Source organism: Numida meleagris, chromosome 5, assembly GCF_002078875.1.
Source record: "Numida meleagris isolate 19003 breed g44 Domestic line chromosome 5, NumMel1.0, whole genome shotgun sequence".
In the NCBI taxonomy this organism is placed as follows: domain Eukaryota; kingdom Metazoa; phylum Chordata; class Aves; order Galliformes; family Numididae; genus Numida; species Numida meleagris.
The window spans coordinates 26,288,662-26,304,341 of NC_034413.1; the positions used below are offsets into that span (position 1 = coordinate 26,288,662).

Below are 15,680 nucleotides of genomic sequence, written 5' to 3' on the forward strand. Positions count from 1 at the left end.
CCATTTTATTTATTAGTAGGTACTTCCCTTTAAGGCTGACAAACTTCACAGTGAACCTTGATTTGTGTAAGTACCTCTCTGTTTATAGACTTTAGCACTCCACTGCTTTTGAATGATCAAGGATCAGAACTGCTTCTTTCTGTGCCAGCAGAAACAGAAAACACAGAGGCAAAGCAGCAGCAGACGTACTTACAGTAAAACTAAGCAGGACGTGTTTTATCTGCTATTTGCACCACGTTTTATGACTAGTCCAAAAAGCTTCCCTATGTATCACAGAAAAATTGATTCACTGTCCTTATCAGGCAGAATACCACCTTTTAAACAAACCAGGCAGATTGAAGAGTAGAGAAAAATCAATCAGAAGTTACTTTATTCAAGTAGAGCAGGAATAAAGAAACTGATCGGTACCACTTCTAAAAGACATGCCCTCTTAACATGCAGAAACCATCATCCTTACCAACCCTTGCAAAAGCAGATCCCAGTTTATTATATTCTTCCAGCAAACTAAAATAAGCATTGTTTGATTACATACAGTTCATGAACTCTGCAGTTCCCATGCTTTCTTCTGATAATTTCAGACTTTGCTTCTTCAAGTATAACAGAAAGGATAAGTACCAGAAGCTAGAATCCAATTTTGGCATGAAATTTGTGCCACATTCCCCTACTCACCATTCTGCTTGTTGCTTGTTTTGACTGGGGACATCTGAAGTATAACCAGTATGAAAAAAAAGTATCAAACATGAAGGTACAACGATTTAGATTACCAGAAACTTGGTGTGATGCATTTGTTAGTAATAATTTCTAGTGTTAAAAAAATGTAAGAATTTATATGTTTTTTTTTTCTTATAAGTCAAGATTACGAACAAAGTAAGTGAATTCAAAGGAACCTCATCGGTGATTTCAGAGTAGAAATTCCATCTTCATGAAGTTTGAGCCTCCTTACAGAGACTCAAATATTTAACTATTTTGTGATACCATCAAGCAAAAAAGTTACAAGCTTTCCTGAAATGTCTTATTCAATCACCTCAGCCCAAGGTAATAAAAAAAGACAAGCAACCATTGCAAATAACAAGGTATGCTGTGTACTCACCAAGTTTATCGATTGTAGTGATTAAGTCAGATGGAACAAACGAATCCAGGTCTGCATCCAGAATCCCAAGAGGATCTAGCTGAGCCACATGATGGCCGCGGATCTGAAAACAGAAAAACACAAAATCATGCTAACTGAAGTCAGACAAAGGGAATAAGTCACTGCTATCTCTCCAAAGCACATAGATAAGCCATGAAGTCAAAACAAGCAAACACTGCTAAGGTCGAGAGAGGGTCAGATTTACAAAGTTTGCCCCCAAAGAACAAAAAATAAGCATTATGAATATCTCCAGATACGTATACTATCTCTATTAATAACTGTTGACTACACATTAAGATGCCAGGTTTATTTTGTTTGGCATAAAATTTAAAGTACAATTACACTGAAGTCTAAATAAAGAAAACTGATTTAGGTGGTAAAATCTGAACTCTGGATAAAATGCAGAAAATAATTTATATCATTTTCTATTTCAGTTATTTTGTATTTTTGCCTGAATCTTCTTTTCAGCAGATGCAGGATACCACAATATGGCATGACTGACCTTAAAAAATGGATTGATGAAAAATAAATTTATATTGGAAGTGAAAAGATTAGTCTTCATGAGCCCCGCTTCACCTTACATAGCAATCTCTATTTTCATTTGAGAAATTTTGAATGAATGATATTGTAGATACTAGAGAACACACAAGAAGAGGGGAGTTTCATCAGCTTTCAGTTATTGGGATTGGTGCTGTCAATGGACACCACAAGCTTCTATAGGTTAGTGCCTTATATTAACACACAACAGTACTACAGAAGAAATAACTAATTAATTCAATAGACACACACCAAAGTGTTTTGTTTTTTTTTTCATACAATCTCTGCTATGCATGAGACTTGTATACCAAATTATCTCATTAAAAGCTTTTAGTTGATGAATATGTGACTATTTTCTCCTTATTACTTTTCAAGGAGAAATTCAGATCATATGGGTAGAATTTCATTCACACTGCTAATATCTTAATGGTCTCTTTATATTAATAAACTGCAATATTAATAATAATTTACATCACAGAGTAATAGAGAGTGATTAAAGTGTGATTCATTTATAAGAAAAGACTTACAAAAACGCTATTCAGATATTCTGTATTTGCAGAAGATTTCACAACAAAATCCACTCCACTCAAAGCAAACAAACAGAAATAAAGCATCTTTTTTAGAACCACCAGCCCTGCAAATTCAGTCTGGCCTCTGAGACTCTTTGCATCTCATGAATCACCAGTAATAAAGCTCTGACAGGCAAAATGATGCCCACGGCAACATCTGTGCCACTTCATTGTTTACAGCAGCACAAAGTCTATCTGACTGGAACTAAGCAAACAATTCTGTCTCAAGCGTCATCAACAGGAAAGAATTCACCTCCCTAAGCTACATCTGCTCTGCAGTGTTAGCTGGAAGAAGATTATTAGCAAGAATGCCAAAACCCATAAGAGCAAATCAGCAAAGCACTGTGCCATATTACATGCCAGGAGCAGTTTGGTCTTTAACTAAAACACAGTACGCAATATCCATTGTGCCCAGTTTTCACAAGAGAGAGAGAGGGTATGAGAGAAGGAGACGGTGAAGGATGAGGAGCACAAAATTACAAGCAAATATGAAAAAAGAGATAGCGAGCACACATGAGCAAGCGCATGAAAACAAGACAGAAAGCAAGCAAGCTAGATCTTTGAGCTAAATCAGATGGGATAAAACAGCCTCTAAGTGCTCCATTTCCAAGCTTAGCAAATCTTCTACTGAATCATACAATTCTTTAATGTGGAAAATATACACATCTTTTCAAGTCAAAAGGATTCATGTGAGTGACTCCTGGTTTTTAAAAGGTAACATTAAGGGCTAAATCTTGATCCTGTCGAGATCATGAGATATTTTCACACTACTAGTTAGTAAAAAAGACCTTCTAAATAACCTAGCAGTTACTGCTGAGGACAGCATATCCTGTAAGTATGGCTTGTAGATTGTTCCCTGATAGCCATCCCTTAGCACGATCAATTTTATGCAGTTTGCACATTTCATTTTATTGGACCGCACAAAACTAGGTGAAACAGGCACACAGAAATGACTGATTGTTGTCTTATTTTATTAGAATGTTTCTAAAAAATAATTAAATATTATGTTAATATTACATCTAACAGGCAATTTGCAAAGCATCACAAAGCCACCCAGCTAAAAAAAAAAATCATTACTATATGCAGTAACTGTGACCATCAAATGAAATTTACAGTGTTTCTATACTGCACTTTGACTTATCACTTGTAAAGCAATTTGCAGCTCGTGGCAAACAAGTTTCATTATTTTTCTTTTTTCAGAGTAGGATACTTCTGAGACTGGGTATTTTGACTCTCCTCCTCAGTTGCAGATCTTTTAACATGAAGAGAAACGTATTTCTAATTTGAACAAAAAATCAGTTTCTAAAGATTTAGGCATAAGAACAAAAATTCAGGATGCCTTGCAAATGAAGTTGACATTTTGCAGGCCATCTAAATGGCTGGTGCATCAAGGACAATCTTCCTTAAGTATTTTAATGTTTTTGAAAAGAATGTTCTTTTTTCTTCAACCTAACAAAAGCCATAAAGACTTTTTTTTTTTTTTTCCCCAGTTTAACACTTCTAGAATCAAAGCGTTTGCTTCCTATTACAGAGGCACTGGATATACCATCCTCCACACCTCCGGAAGGCTTTCTGTACTAAACCCAGTGTTAAGAAGCACTGTTTAAAAAACAAAAATGAAAGGAAACAAAGTCAAGTGGATATGGCTACTCCTGTAGTTTTTGTTCTATCTTACAAGAAAAGAAAAAAATTAAGAAAAATTACCCCTGATCTATCATGAACTGCCATACTGTATGATCTACCAAGTTCTACAAGACTAATTAGTTTTATTCTATATTATTTTATGAAACCACAGTTTAAGAATGTAGTTATTTTCAACATGAGGTCATTTGCTACATCCTAATCACATAATATTTAGCAGAGGTGCTAACATTCATATATTAATTGAGCTAGGTTTACTTGTTAGTAGTTAAATATTGAATACAAAAGAGCCCCATGCAGGGTCAAAGGACACAAATTCAGAGAGACCAAGCCAAAACACCTGAGTCAGCACTGATGATGGAGACAGGATGCAGAAAGGTATGCTTCTGTGCTAGTGCCTAGTTTAGTTTTTTGAATACTTGCTCCAAACATCAAACAAAAATCTATGACTGTTTTGCATTGGTATTGAACTTAAAACCCCACATCCAATTCAGCTTCAAATTAAAATACAGTTGTCATTATACATATCAAATCAGTGGCCTATTTATGGACATTTCACTAAATCACAGTGCATCAAAGCAGGAGTCAGAAACACCGTTCTAGACACAGATTCCAAATAAATAATAAATAAAAGAGGAGCCAAGATATTTAACTGAAAATCATTTTAGTGTCTGTGTTCATTTTTGTTAAGCGCACACTTTCCACTGGAAATTCTTTTTTTATTGTGGACACCGCTTTGCATTAGAAAAGCAATAGATTAACTGCCTTTCCAGAAGACCTGCTCAACAAACCACAAAGCAGTTTACTACAGAAACCATAAAACACTGACAGGTCTGAGAAATGAAAATTCTGTATCTTTCTCAATTTCATTTCATTATCAGGCAAAGGAAGGTCACAAATTGATCTAATCCCTTCAACACTGAATTTAGAGGGTATTAAATACCTTTTAAAAACAGACAGTTGCCTTAGGTAATCCTCTTTCATTGTTTGTCACAGACACATAGGTTCCTGCCATTTATAGAGACATTTCTATTCCATCACTTGAGTCAGATAACACGCACTTTCAAACACAGGAAACAGAATAGCAATCCCTGAATGAGTTTCAAGCAAATGTTGTCAAAGTAGCTTAATGTTCTCTAAGTTTCTCCAATTCTTCAAAAAAATTTTATTGCAAGCAAAAGTTAATAGGCTGAAGGAGTTGTTTATTGCATAGATATTTCAAAGTAAACTTCATATTTTCTCTAGATTCACAAATCTTTCTACTCCCTTACAATATCTCTCCAAAAACTGGATTAACAGGATTCTGAATCAATGCTGACAAGGCAAAATATGCAAAGTTTTTATAAAACAACAATAAAAAAAATGTTCCTCAACCATTCCTCTGATCTCAGCAAACAGGGGATAAAATTCTTAGTGCTGAGCAGAACAGATCAGCACAAGTCAAACTGCAGCAGACTTCTTGAGAAGTTATGTGCTTGTTTAAAATAAAAATTTTAAAAAAAAAAATCAATTAAAAAAATCAAACTGGAATACTTTGTTCAACAGACATATATAAGTTTTGGGATTTTTTGTTCGTTCCACACTGTTTTTAAGCCCTTAATGAAATTAAGATACTAAACACAAAACCAAATAAAAATACTTACACTTGTTTTAGACTTCAAAAACATCTAACCAAAACTGCTGTGTCACTTCCAAATCCTTTTTTTCTTTTAGAGGAAAAAGGAAATTGCACCATTTCTTAATAAAAGGGTTAAAAAAAATCACCATGTGAAACAAAGTCAATTTTGATGAATAGCTTCTCTAAAAGAAATTCATCAAAGCTGACCTAAACTCAGTTCTTTCAGCCTCCCAAAATTCAGTTTCTGCTTCATTCGTTATTTCTCCTCTCTCTTTTTACCTACAAATAATCCTGCTCGTATCAAAAACCTCAACATTCACACTAGATGCATGAGAAGGCAAGCACATTTCCTCCAGTCTTACAGAAGACGGAAGCATTTAGAACTGTAACTGCTTCCAAAGTGTTCAAGACAGACTTGAATTGTGGAAAGGTTTGTTGCTGAAAAGTTCTTATTTTATTGCACATATTTGGACATTAGTACCACCATACTCTCTTCGTATGATGCAAAATTAGTTCAGGTAATTATTTCTTAGCGTTCCAACTTGGTCAAGTAACTTACTGAGTTGGAAAGAAAAAAAAAGTCTTAGTAGGCAGAAGTTAAGATCAGAAGAAAAACAAGAACATTAAAAGGAAGGAAAAGGTTGGTCACAAAGGAATGAACAACTCACCTCTTCCCCACAGTACACTTACTTGGTATGCTCTTATCAAAGACTGCACAGCAAGATGGTCTTCAACAAGTTTTTCAGCCTTCCCTGGTGTCTGGGCCAGGCCATGGCTCTGAAGAAATGATGCCTTTCTTTCCAACTGATCTGGTAGATGAGGATCATACGTCTGGCCAGCGTTAGCATTACGGAAAAATAAATCCCAGGACTGGACATGTGTACAGAGAAGGAAGGAAATAAATTTCCTACTTTCAATCAAAAGCAGCAGCTTCAAGCTACAAATTGTATTTCACTGCATGATGGTATTAAGTACGACTAACAGTCCACAACAAAAGAGCATATTCAATGCAGGATAAAAGCTCTATCTTTCTGTCTGTCTCTGTAACATCATAAGCAAGGACATACAGAAGAGAACAGAATATACCAAGTTGGAAGGGCCCCACAAGTGTCATCAAGTCCTATATATGATATGTTCCACACCTCTGTAGCATCTCCATGTTTTCATTTACACAGAAACCTTTTTGTCTGTCTTCTTAGACTGAGATAATTTAGCGGAAAACTCCAGCACATATGAGTCTAAAGCACCCTGGTACATTATTCATTCACACAGCTCTTTTTAACTGCAAAGTTGATTAACACAACCAGTAACAGGTATAATACCACACTGTTAGTAAAGAGTTGTAAAGTCTCTAAAACTGAAAACCTTAATAAATGAAATGAAACCATTGTTTTAATGATACTTAAATAATTCATGATACTTAAAATACTCAATGAATATGTTGACTCAGTCCTTAAGAACTTTTCTTGAAGAAACCACTGAAAAGCAACTCACTCTCCTGAGTGAGGCTTTTGGTCAAAGATCCTTTCCTTGCTAGCTCAGGACACCTTACTATGAAAGAAATGATGGCCCTGGTTTCAGTTGCAGGGGACAACTTTAGAAGAATACACATTTCAGGAACAGAATTAAAACAAATAAAAAATCCTTTTATTTCCACCTATACTTTTACATAATTCACTTAAAATATTCATTACAGAATACACAAAGGAATGAAAATAACGTAATACCAGTTAGGCAACAAGAAAATATTTATAAAATTATTTTTTCATTAATAATGACAGTCTTCATACTGACATTTCTGCAGGCTTTAAGGTATTCAGGAACACTGCAAGCACTATGAGGGGGCCAGCTTACAGGGGTGAAACCTCACCCAGTTTTCCAAGTTTAAGTTGTAGAAGGAGGGGACCGCACTCACTGAACCTGTGAACAGGAACCTCTTCATGAACATGAGCACAGTGCCAGAAAGAAACTCTTCTAAGGCACCTCTTTTACTTTGTTATTAATACAAAGTTGCATTGCTACAAGTATGATAAACATATTTAATTAATCACCCTCCTCTTATGCAGATTTGACGTAACACAGTCTCATTTGTACATGCCTTAGCAAATCAAGACAGGCGGATCATATGTGACAGTTAGTTTTAGGAAATAAGTCATGCTTATCCCCTTTACTCTTCTTCACTTGACACCTTACCTGTCACTATTAGATTAGAAGTCCGAATCCTATAAACGGCCTTCAAGAGCCTACTAGCCTAACTGTATTGCCTCTGGTATTCTCTCTATACATCTTACTCCATGTTAAGAACCATTTTGTTACACTATGCCTATTCAGCACAGTTTGAGAGTTTGCAGATCCCAGACCATGATAAACCAATACAATATATTTGTGTTGAAAGTAAGGCTACTTACATTGGAGGAACTATTTTGGCAATATATTTATTAATTTTCATTATATTAGTAACTTCCAAACACACATTCGGAACTGTGACAAATCTGACATTCGGTATGCGTGCAAAGTTTTAATAAACAATATGTTTTGCTTGTCTTAAGGTTCTTCTTTTCCCAACCATGGTACACACACAGTGGTGATCATATCTCTTTGTTGTGTTAAAAGTTATCACAGCACAGTCCCATAGAAAAACTGAATATTAAACTAGTGGACTGCTGAGACAACTGCTAATAAAATCCAGGAGATTTGCCCAACAAGCTACCGGGTGAGGAGTAAACACAGGACCCTCTCTCCATGCAAATTCACAAATATAAATAAATACCTTCAAAATGCTTAAATATAAAGACACCCTCAGTCAGGAGAGAAGGAGCCTACACTATTTCTTAGCATGTTTTTGAACTTATTGATTTTTTGAGCTGGTTTGACATTTAATCAGAGGGGAGGGAAAATACATCATTTGGCTACAGAAAATTAGTTTTTTCTAGACACACATCCATCAAAGCCTTTAAAAATTTCTGTAGTGCCTTTCGAGACTGATACCAGATTATAGTCTTCAAGTCTTGGGTATCGATGCCAGTTTTTGGCACTAGCATTTACCAAGTGACTGAAAAGATAAAAGATAAACTTGGTCTCCCAGCATATCTAAAGGTTCTCAACTAAATTACTGAGGTTCTTTAAAATACGGTAGACAGGACTTCTAATAGAAAAACACGTTTATGGGGGGAAAAAAAAAATCTAAAGTGGCACATAAGTGATACACGATACATTCTTACGCTTATCTTTTTCTGACAGCAAATCTCTATTGCAGTTAAGCACTATTTTAATTTCTCAATTAATGCCATACAATTCAATCAATTAAGTGGTGATATTTTACTCATGTAATAAACAGCATTATACTTAGAACAACTAAAACATCTGTTACCTTGCCAATGGTTGTTTTTTCTTTTCTAGTGACATAATATTTATCAACTGCACTAAAGACAGTAAATCCCTAGAAAGACACACATTGATCATCACTACATAAAAAAAAACAAATAAACACAGTCAAACAGAGAAAAAAAACACCCTTTTTCCAAGTACGCACAACAAGAAAGTGATTACACGCTCATGGTAGAGCAGCTGCATACAGAATAATACGATAGGCATTATGTACTCAATATCCAACCATGCAATTTGTAATTAATCTTGTGATAGTTATAACTGAGCCTTGTCAAGCTTCTCCTTTATGATCTATGGCCCTGACATCACAATTCAAGCAGAAATAATGATGCCTTTCTCAAAGCCCACGTCATTTTATTCTGATTGTTGTTTTGGCTACTTTAAGGACAGGAAAATTCAAAAGACAAGGAAGAGCAGGAAACCATCAGGAATTGATTCACACAAGGAATAGAAGGTCCTATGAAAGAAATATATATTAGCAAATACATACATATAAATATAAAGAATATGTAAGTATATAAAGAAAGGAGACATTCTTAGGAATAAGAATGTTTTAAATCTGTTTTAAATAAACATATATGGCAAGGCATACCTAATCAATTCTTCTGAGGGGGAAATAACTTGAGGAGCCGTGACTAATTGGAGTTTCTAAGTAAAAGTGAATAATGTGATCTTAAAAGCCCAGGAAAAAAAAAAAAAGCCTTCTCAGCCCATTAGCAAGGAGAAGCATCTCTGTTGATAAGAAGGAACTATCCATGAGGAAAAAAAGGAAGGAGAATGTAACATTTAAAAGCCTAGCATAAGTTGTACCTCTAAACAATGCAAGACATAATGGATAAATAATGAAATCACCATTTTCTATAACAGAATGACAAAATCATAAATTCACCTCGTGCCATACAACAATGGCATATATTTTCCTTATTTTTAAGAAAATAAAGTGACTGAAATTCTCAACATCTTGTTTTTTTCCAAAGGCCAAACTAAACTAATTTCTGTCAAAAAGGTGGTTTACAAGAAATCAAAAATGAAAGTCACTGATGAAACAAAATTTAAAAAATTAGATATGATTACAGCATTATTCTTCAAGCCCAAATGAAAAAAAAAAAAACAAAAGGCACAATTATTTAAGCATGAACATTTGTAAAGTAATTCATTATATCTCTCTATTATATTATATACTTTTAAGTCTCATAAACCAAGGAAACTGAGATTACTTCACTTCATTACTGCTGTAATTATATTATGTACAATTAACCTGGAAAACAATTCACACATTTTTAAAATGCATTTTGGATTACTGTGGACCTGCTCCCTAGGCTGTACCCCATTCCATCAGCATATTTCCATTCCTCTGCCAATTTGTTCCTGCCAATTTATTTGTTGACATTCAACCTACAAATCGCAACAGCTCATCGGGATCCATCCTAACTGTGCTACAACTGCTAGATGAACTGGATAGCCCCTCGGTAGGACTCTTTCTGCCCATCCCCAAGCATCAGAATAGTACACCCAGAACAACCGCCTAGGTTCTATCGGCGGCTTTTCTCACTTCGAGGGCGGTGGGGCCAAGGAGGCTCCCGCAATGCCGGAACACGGCGACACGGCCCGTTCAGCACCACGGACAGCTCCCGCCGCTCCGCCTCAGCGGGACGGTACGTGACGGCAAGCGCCCGGGCTCGGAGGCTCGGCACCAAAATTCGCCGTGCTGTAAAGGGTCTGAACTAGAAAGGTCGTTCCTCCTAATGAAAGAAGGTTGCCACAAGTTGATGCAACTTAAATATATATATATATGATATATATATTGATATATATATATATCAAGACACCACCACACACAGCACTTAGGGATGAGTTCATACACAGTATGCTCAGAAATAAAGGGCTGATTATAAGCGATATCACCAACACCAGGTGAAGGCCTCTCATAAATTAAAATCAATAGATTCACACAACATGCTGCCTTGCTCTGCACTGGTTGTCAATGTAACTGGCAGCAACAGGAAGAGGAATCAAAGAGAAATGGAGTGAGAGAAGGAGCCACCCCTGGAGAAGGTCTCTTCAGCCGCAAGTTAGGGAACAAGACTAAAGGCCTGGCACATGCCTGCTGTCAGAACAACATCAAGTCTTAAGACTCACTACTGTGTTTGTCATCTTCCAAAAGAAGATGACAAGATACTCAACGTTCAGAAAAAAAGCAGTTCCAGAACTGCTTATTTTGGTCCCCTTTTTTTCCTCTCAACATGCATCACTTGCACGTTATGCATCTTGCACATCCTTAGATAGATTATCAGACCTACAGCAACAAGTTCCAAGTGATATTTTGATGTATGCACCTCACGAATAAGGGAACACACTGCCAATTTGGTAAAACATTTCAGACACAACTCATACTGCTTCTGTAGAAAATGACTCATTTGCCTGAGAATTTATCTAACTTCCCATCCACTTCTTAAGTTAATAATATACATGTATCATTGTAAGAGAGCCTTCGTTGTCAGCAGAAACCTTATTAAAAGAGAGTAAGTCCATGTATTTTGCCCATAAGATGGGATTTCAGCAACAAAGTCTAAAAAAAAAAACAACCAACAAATCAACAAGTATCTGTAGCCTGGAGAGAGACAATGGAATAAGTACTTTCCAAGATACTTAAGAAGGCTTTTCTTCAGATTTCCTTTTTAAGGTAATGACTTGCACTGTTACCTAAAGGAACGTACATTCATCTTCTTCAGACAGTTTAGAAGCAACTACATCAACATAAGCTATTGTATCATCTGATATAAACTTAATATGATAAGCTAAAAATTAAAGGTATTTTATTTCCTTGATATTCCTCAAGATCTGATTAATTACTTCACAATCTGCTTTAACAACCTTTCCTTGGAAGAATGCTGAAAGTTTCAGTAGCTCGCTATTTCTAAAATGGACTTCTCATTCTTTCAGCTCAGGTCACCAAGCTCGTGGCTCCTCTATACTTTTGTTTTGCTGCAATATCACATCTTAGATCAATCAATATGTGGGAAATTAGTTTCACATTTTTCATTTCATACAAGACTTTTTTCTGGACCTTTTATAAAGCAAGTTAAAACCAGAAAAATCGATTCTACTCAACCTAATAGTATCATTTACAGTTAACTTTTTTTACTTACCTTATGTACACTTTGAGGGTTTTCAAGCCATGCATAATACATTTCCTCCACATAATTTGAATTACTTCCATTCAAGAATGGTTCTGAGTTTCCTGATGAAACATAGCGTTGACCATGCAAAAACACCCTCCTGGCTATGTCTGGCTTTCGCAGAATTTTAATGCCATGCCACTTCACCATAGCTGCAAACAACTTCAGATGACTCATGTTTGCTTATTAAACAGAAGATCCAAGTCTATTAATAAGACAAAACCAAACCTAATAAAAAAAAAAAACAGCAAATGAATTAGACACATTCAGTCTCACAGGGAAAAGTTAAGTTTTTGGCAAGAGTATCCTTTAACAAAGCCCACATGTAGGCACGAAGTCATCATCAGGAGGGACCCCACTCCATGACCATCTGTAGAGCTACACTTACAGCCATAAGTCTATACCCACATCAAGCAGCTCACGTCCCAGGTTCTGTAATGGATAACATCATCCTGGTTTCTAAAGCAATCACAATACTATTTGCACCACATGCCCCCTGAGCCCAGGGACCCTGGGAACCAACAAGATTGCTAATCATTGACTTTGCTGAAGCTCCTGGCAACCGTAACTGCAATCACTCGGCTGAAGAAAGACATGACCTTTTACAGAGCCAAACAGGGGTAGGTTCAAGGAACAGTTTCGACCACAAGCACAGCGGTTGAAAACATATATATATATTATGCCACATGTAATGACACTGACAAAATAACTATATACTACTAATAATGAGCACTACTTAAGTCTTCATCTTGACTTTATCACCGAATCAAATAGCGCTACCTTAAGAAACACCTTTTTTTTTTTTTTTTCTTCTAACTAGCAACATTAATATCATCCTTTTAGTGACCTTTTACCAGCTTTTTGAACAGAGAACAGATACCATGTAACTTTGACAAGAAAAACAGGAGTTGAATCTTGGGAATGCTGAACACCATCAGCTTCAGCACTCACAAACAGAATCAAAGCTCATTTTCAGAATAAAAAGAACATCTGTAGCTTACAATTAGACCAAAAATACTCTAATCCTAACGCTGGAGATGCTAAAATTGCAAAATAATAACAGTAATGTGAAAACAAATTATTGTTTTCACATCACGTACTCTGACACAAAGAGTATTCTTCCAAAGAAGTAACATCAAATACGACTGAAGGAGTAGGCAACCCTCCCTTAAAACACAAACAGAAACACTACAAAACATACTCTTTTCTTTCCACATGGTGTTTTTTTCAGCAAACTGGCAATATTTAGGCTACTAGTGTGCGGAATCCTCTCTACATCATTTTTTCCCTGTCTACCTGCATTCACTTGCCATTTCTCATTTCACATATTCAAAGCTTGTTATGACACTGACTTGTTCCTGTCTCAACACCTTGCCTATGATAACAGCTCCTGGGCAACTGCAGGAAGATAAATACTCTTAACACTAGTTTGGAAGCAGATTAAGTCCTGCAAAAGCTCAGAGCAACTGGGACAACAGAGTTAAAAATAAACTGTCTCTACACAAAATTCTTCCTTAAGGCATAATAGCACTACAACCATTATAGATATATAACATAATTTCATAGAATTTAGTAAGATTTCATCTGTTATAATAGTAAGAATTGAGATATCAGTAGGACTTTCTATCTGTGCCTGTCATAAATTATTATTGTACACCTTACTCCATGTGAATCCCACCCTCTGCTACCAAACATCTGCACAGGTAGCTCAGGGGGAGGAAGTCTGTTTCTAAATGGTTACCTGCTCTCATTTAAAGTGCTTTGCTGAGATAGAAAGGAATGAAATGAACATTTTCTTCAGTTCATCGTATTACAGTGACAAACTTCTTAAGTACATGTAATTTCACACTCCTTCTTGCTAAAATGCCTGCCTGGAGACGTGTACATCTGTCTTCCAGCACTCAGCAAAGAATGCATAGCAAAATAATTTATAAGGGAGATTTGAAAATGGAAGCCAATTGCTGTATGCCCAATGCATAAAGTATTATATAATAGAAACAAAGAGTTTATTATTGGTACCAGTCACTTCCTCCAACTCCAATTTGAATTTCAAAACGTGGTCAGAGCCACAGTCCGATTTTAACTATTGAATACAGAATCTATAAAGACAGATATGCAACACAATTTCTGTGAATGTATGAAAGTCACAGGTGAATAAAACAGTTATCACAGGCATTATTCCAATTTCACAAAAAAGCAATGCCTCAATTTTTATTTAGATATGAAACAAAAATGGACAAACTGTCAGTTGTGTAATTGCAATCAGATGTCTACTACAGATTAATTTCAATTCAGCATAACTGACTGTTTCCTACTTCTTCCTTCCGCACACACCACTCTCCAGCACAGATGTCAGATGTCAGCAGCTAAGCGAATCGGAGACCCCCAGCATGATCACAGACCATCCCGGCCCACTCAGCCTTAAGACTGTCAGTCAAAAATCAGCACACAGGACAGCATGCAGAAGCTGTGAGCGTTGCTCCACTCTGCTACGTTTCCTAAATCAACTCTGAAATGGAAACAGTGATTGGCAGGGAACCAAGCTGAGCGGGAAACAACCTAAAGGAAGATATTAATTAAATCTCTACCAGAGGTCATAAATAAGAAAGAAGCAACGAAGCAGCTGAAGAAGAACCTGATATTTAATGCACCAAAGCACCTTTAGAATGGTGAAAGTAAATGAAAGCTGTAAGTAGGTGAAAATTCTGTACAGTTCTGCAGTACTGTGTGCTTCTCAAGATGCAACCCAGCTTTCACCTTGGCATTCTGAAGCCATGACATAATGTCACAGACAGCCTTGTGAATTGTTCCGGCCAGGTTTCTACAGGGTATCGAGCACATGAAAAAGCAAACAGCAAGACACTTCCAGTAACAAAGCATTTGTCCAGCTTTCTCCTAGATTACATTAAACAAAGATGTTACAAAGTTAGTCACGTATGAATCAATATTCTCCTGGTATTGCCAGCACCAGTACTGAGTTCTCTTAGACCTATGGAGTCCTGATACCAATGCTAACAGATGTTCCTTAGAATCCGTCCCTATTACACAAAAATGCTCATTCGTCCATGACAGTGTTCATTTTCTCCTATATACAGCATGCAATTTACTCTGACAGCTCTTCTTTGGATAAAATAATTCTAATAAAACATGGTTAGTACTGGAAAAAAAAAAAAAGAAAACAATGAATGAAATGCATCAAAAAACTTGCAGTGGATCACTGAGAGTAGAGGGGCAAGTATGTTGCCACACTGTATAAAGATACGCCGTTGTCCAACCAAGCAGAACTGGAGGAAACTTACAGGCCACACATTTATTACAGTGTGAGCCTTGGGACACGGGGGCTCCTCCACGCAACCGACCTACCCGATACAGAACTGCCCCTTCCCTTTAAAAAAGGGACGCGGCTGGCAGCAAGGAGACGCGCTTCAGAGGCTGAGGAGGGGTACGAGCGGCCAGGCTGCTGGCTGCCAACTTCTGAGGCCGCAGAGCAGAAGGCCGGACAGCACGGAAGGACAAGGGTGCTCGCCCCCCTTCCATCCCTGCCTGCCCTGCCGAGACGCAAGGACACGACCCCGCTCAGCAGAACCCCGTCCTTCCAGCGCCCCCTCACCGCGACCCGG

At 36.8% G+C, this 15,680-nt stretch overlaps 1 protein-coding gene across 5 annotated transcripts in view; it reads right to left on the minus strand.

Annotated features, from left to right (window-relative positions):
- Positions 1-15,680, minus strand: part of OGDHL (oxoglutarate dehydrogenase-like) — a 53,701-nt gene that overhangs the window by 37,674 nt on the left and 347 nt on the right. For 2 of the 5 annotated variants that reach the window (XM_021399913.1, XM_021399910.1), the window contains exons 1-4: positions 15,424-15,662; positions 12,031-12,288; positions 6,185-6,364; positions 1,091-1,193 (exon numbers count right to left, since the gene is read on the minus strand). In XM_021399913.1, coding sequence (XP_021255588.1) covers positions 1,091-1,193; positions 6,185-6,364; positions 12,031-12,237 — 490 coding nt within the window. In that variant the 5' untranslated portion in view covers positions 12,238-12,288; positions 15,424-15,662. Of the gene's footprint in view, positions 1-1,090; positions 1,194-6,184; positions 6,365-12,030; positions 12,289-15,423; positions 15,668-15,680 lie in introns of those variants that run through there. The other 3 variants (XM_021399914.1, XM_021399915.1, XM_021399912.1) reach the window with 3 other exon arrangements.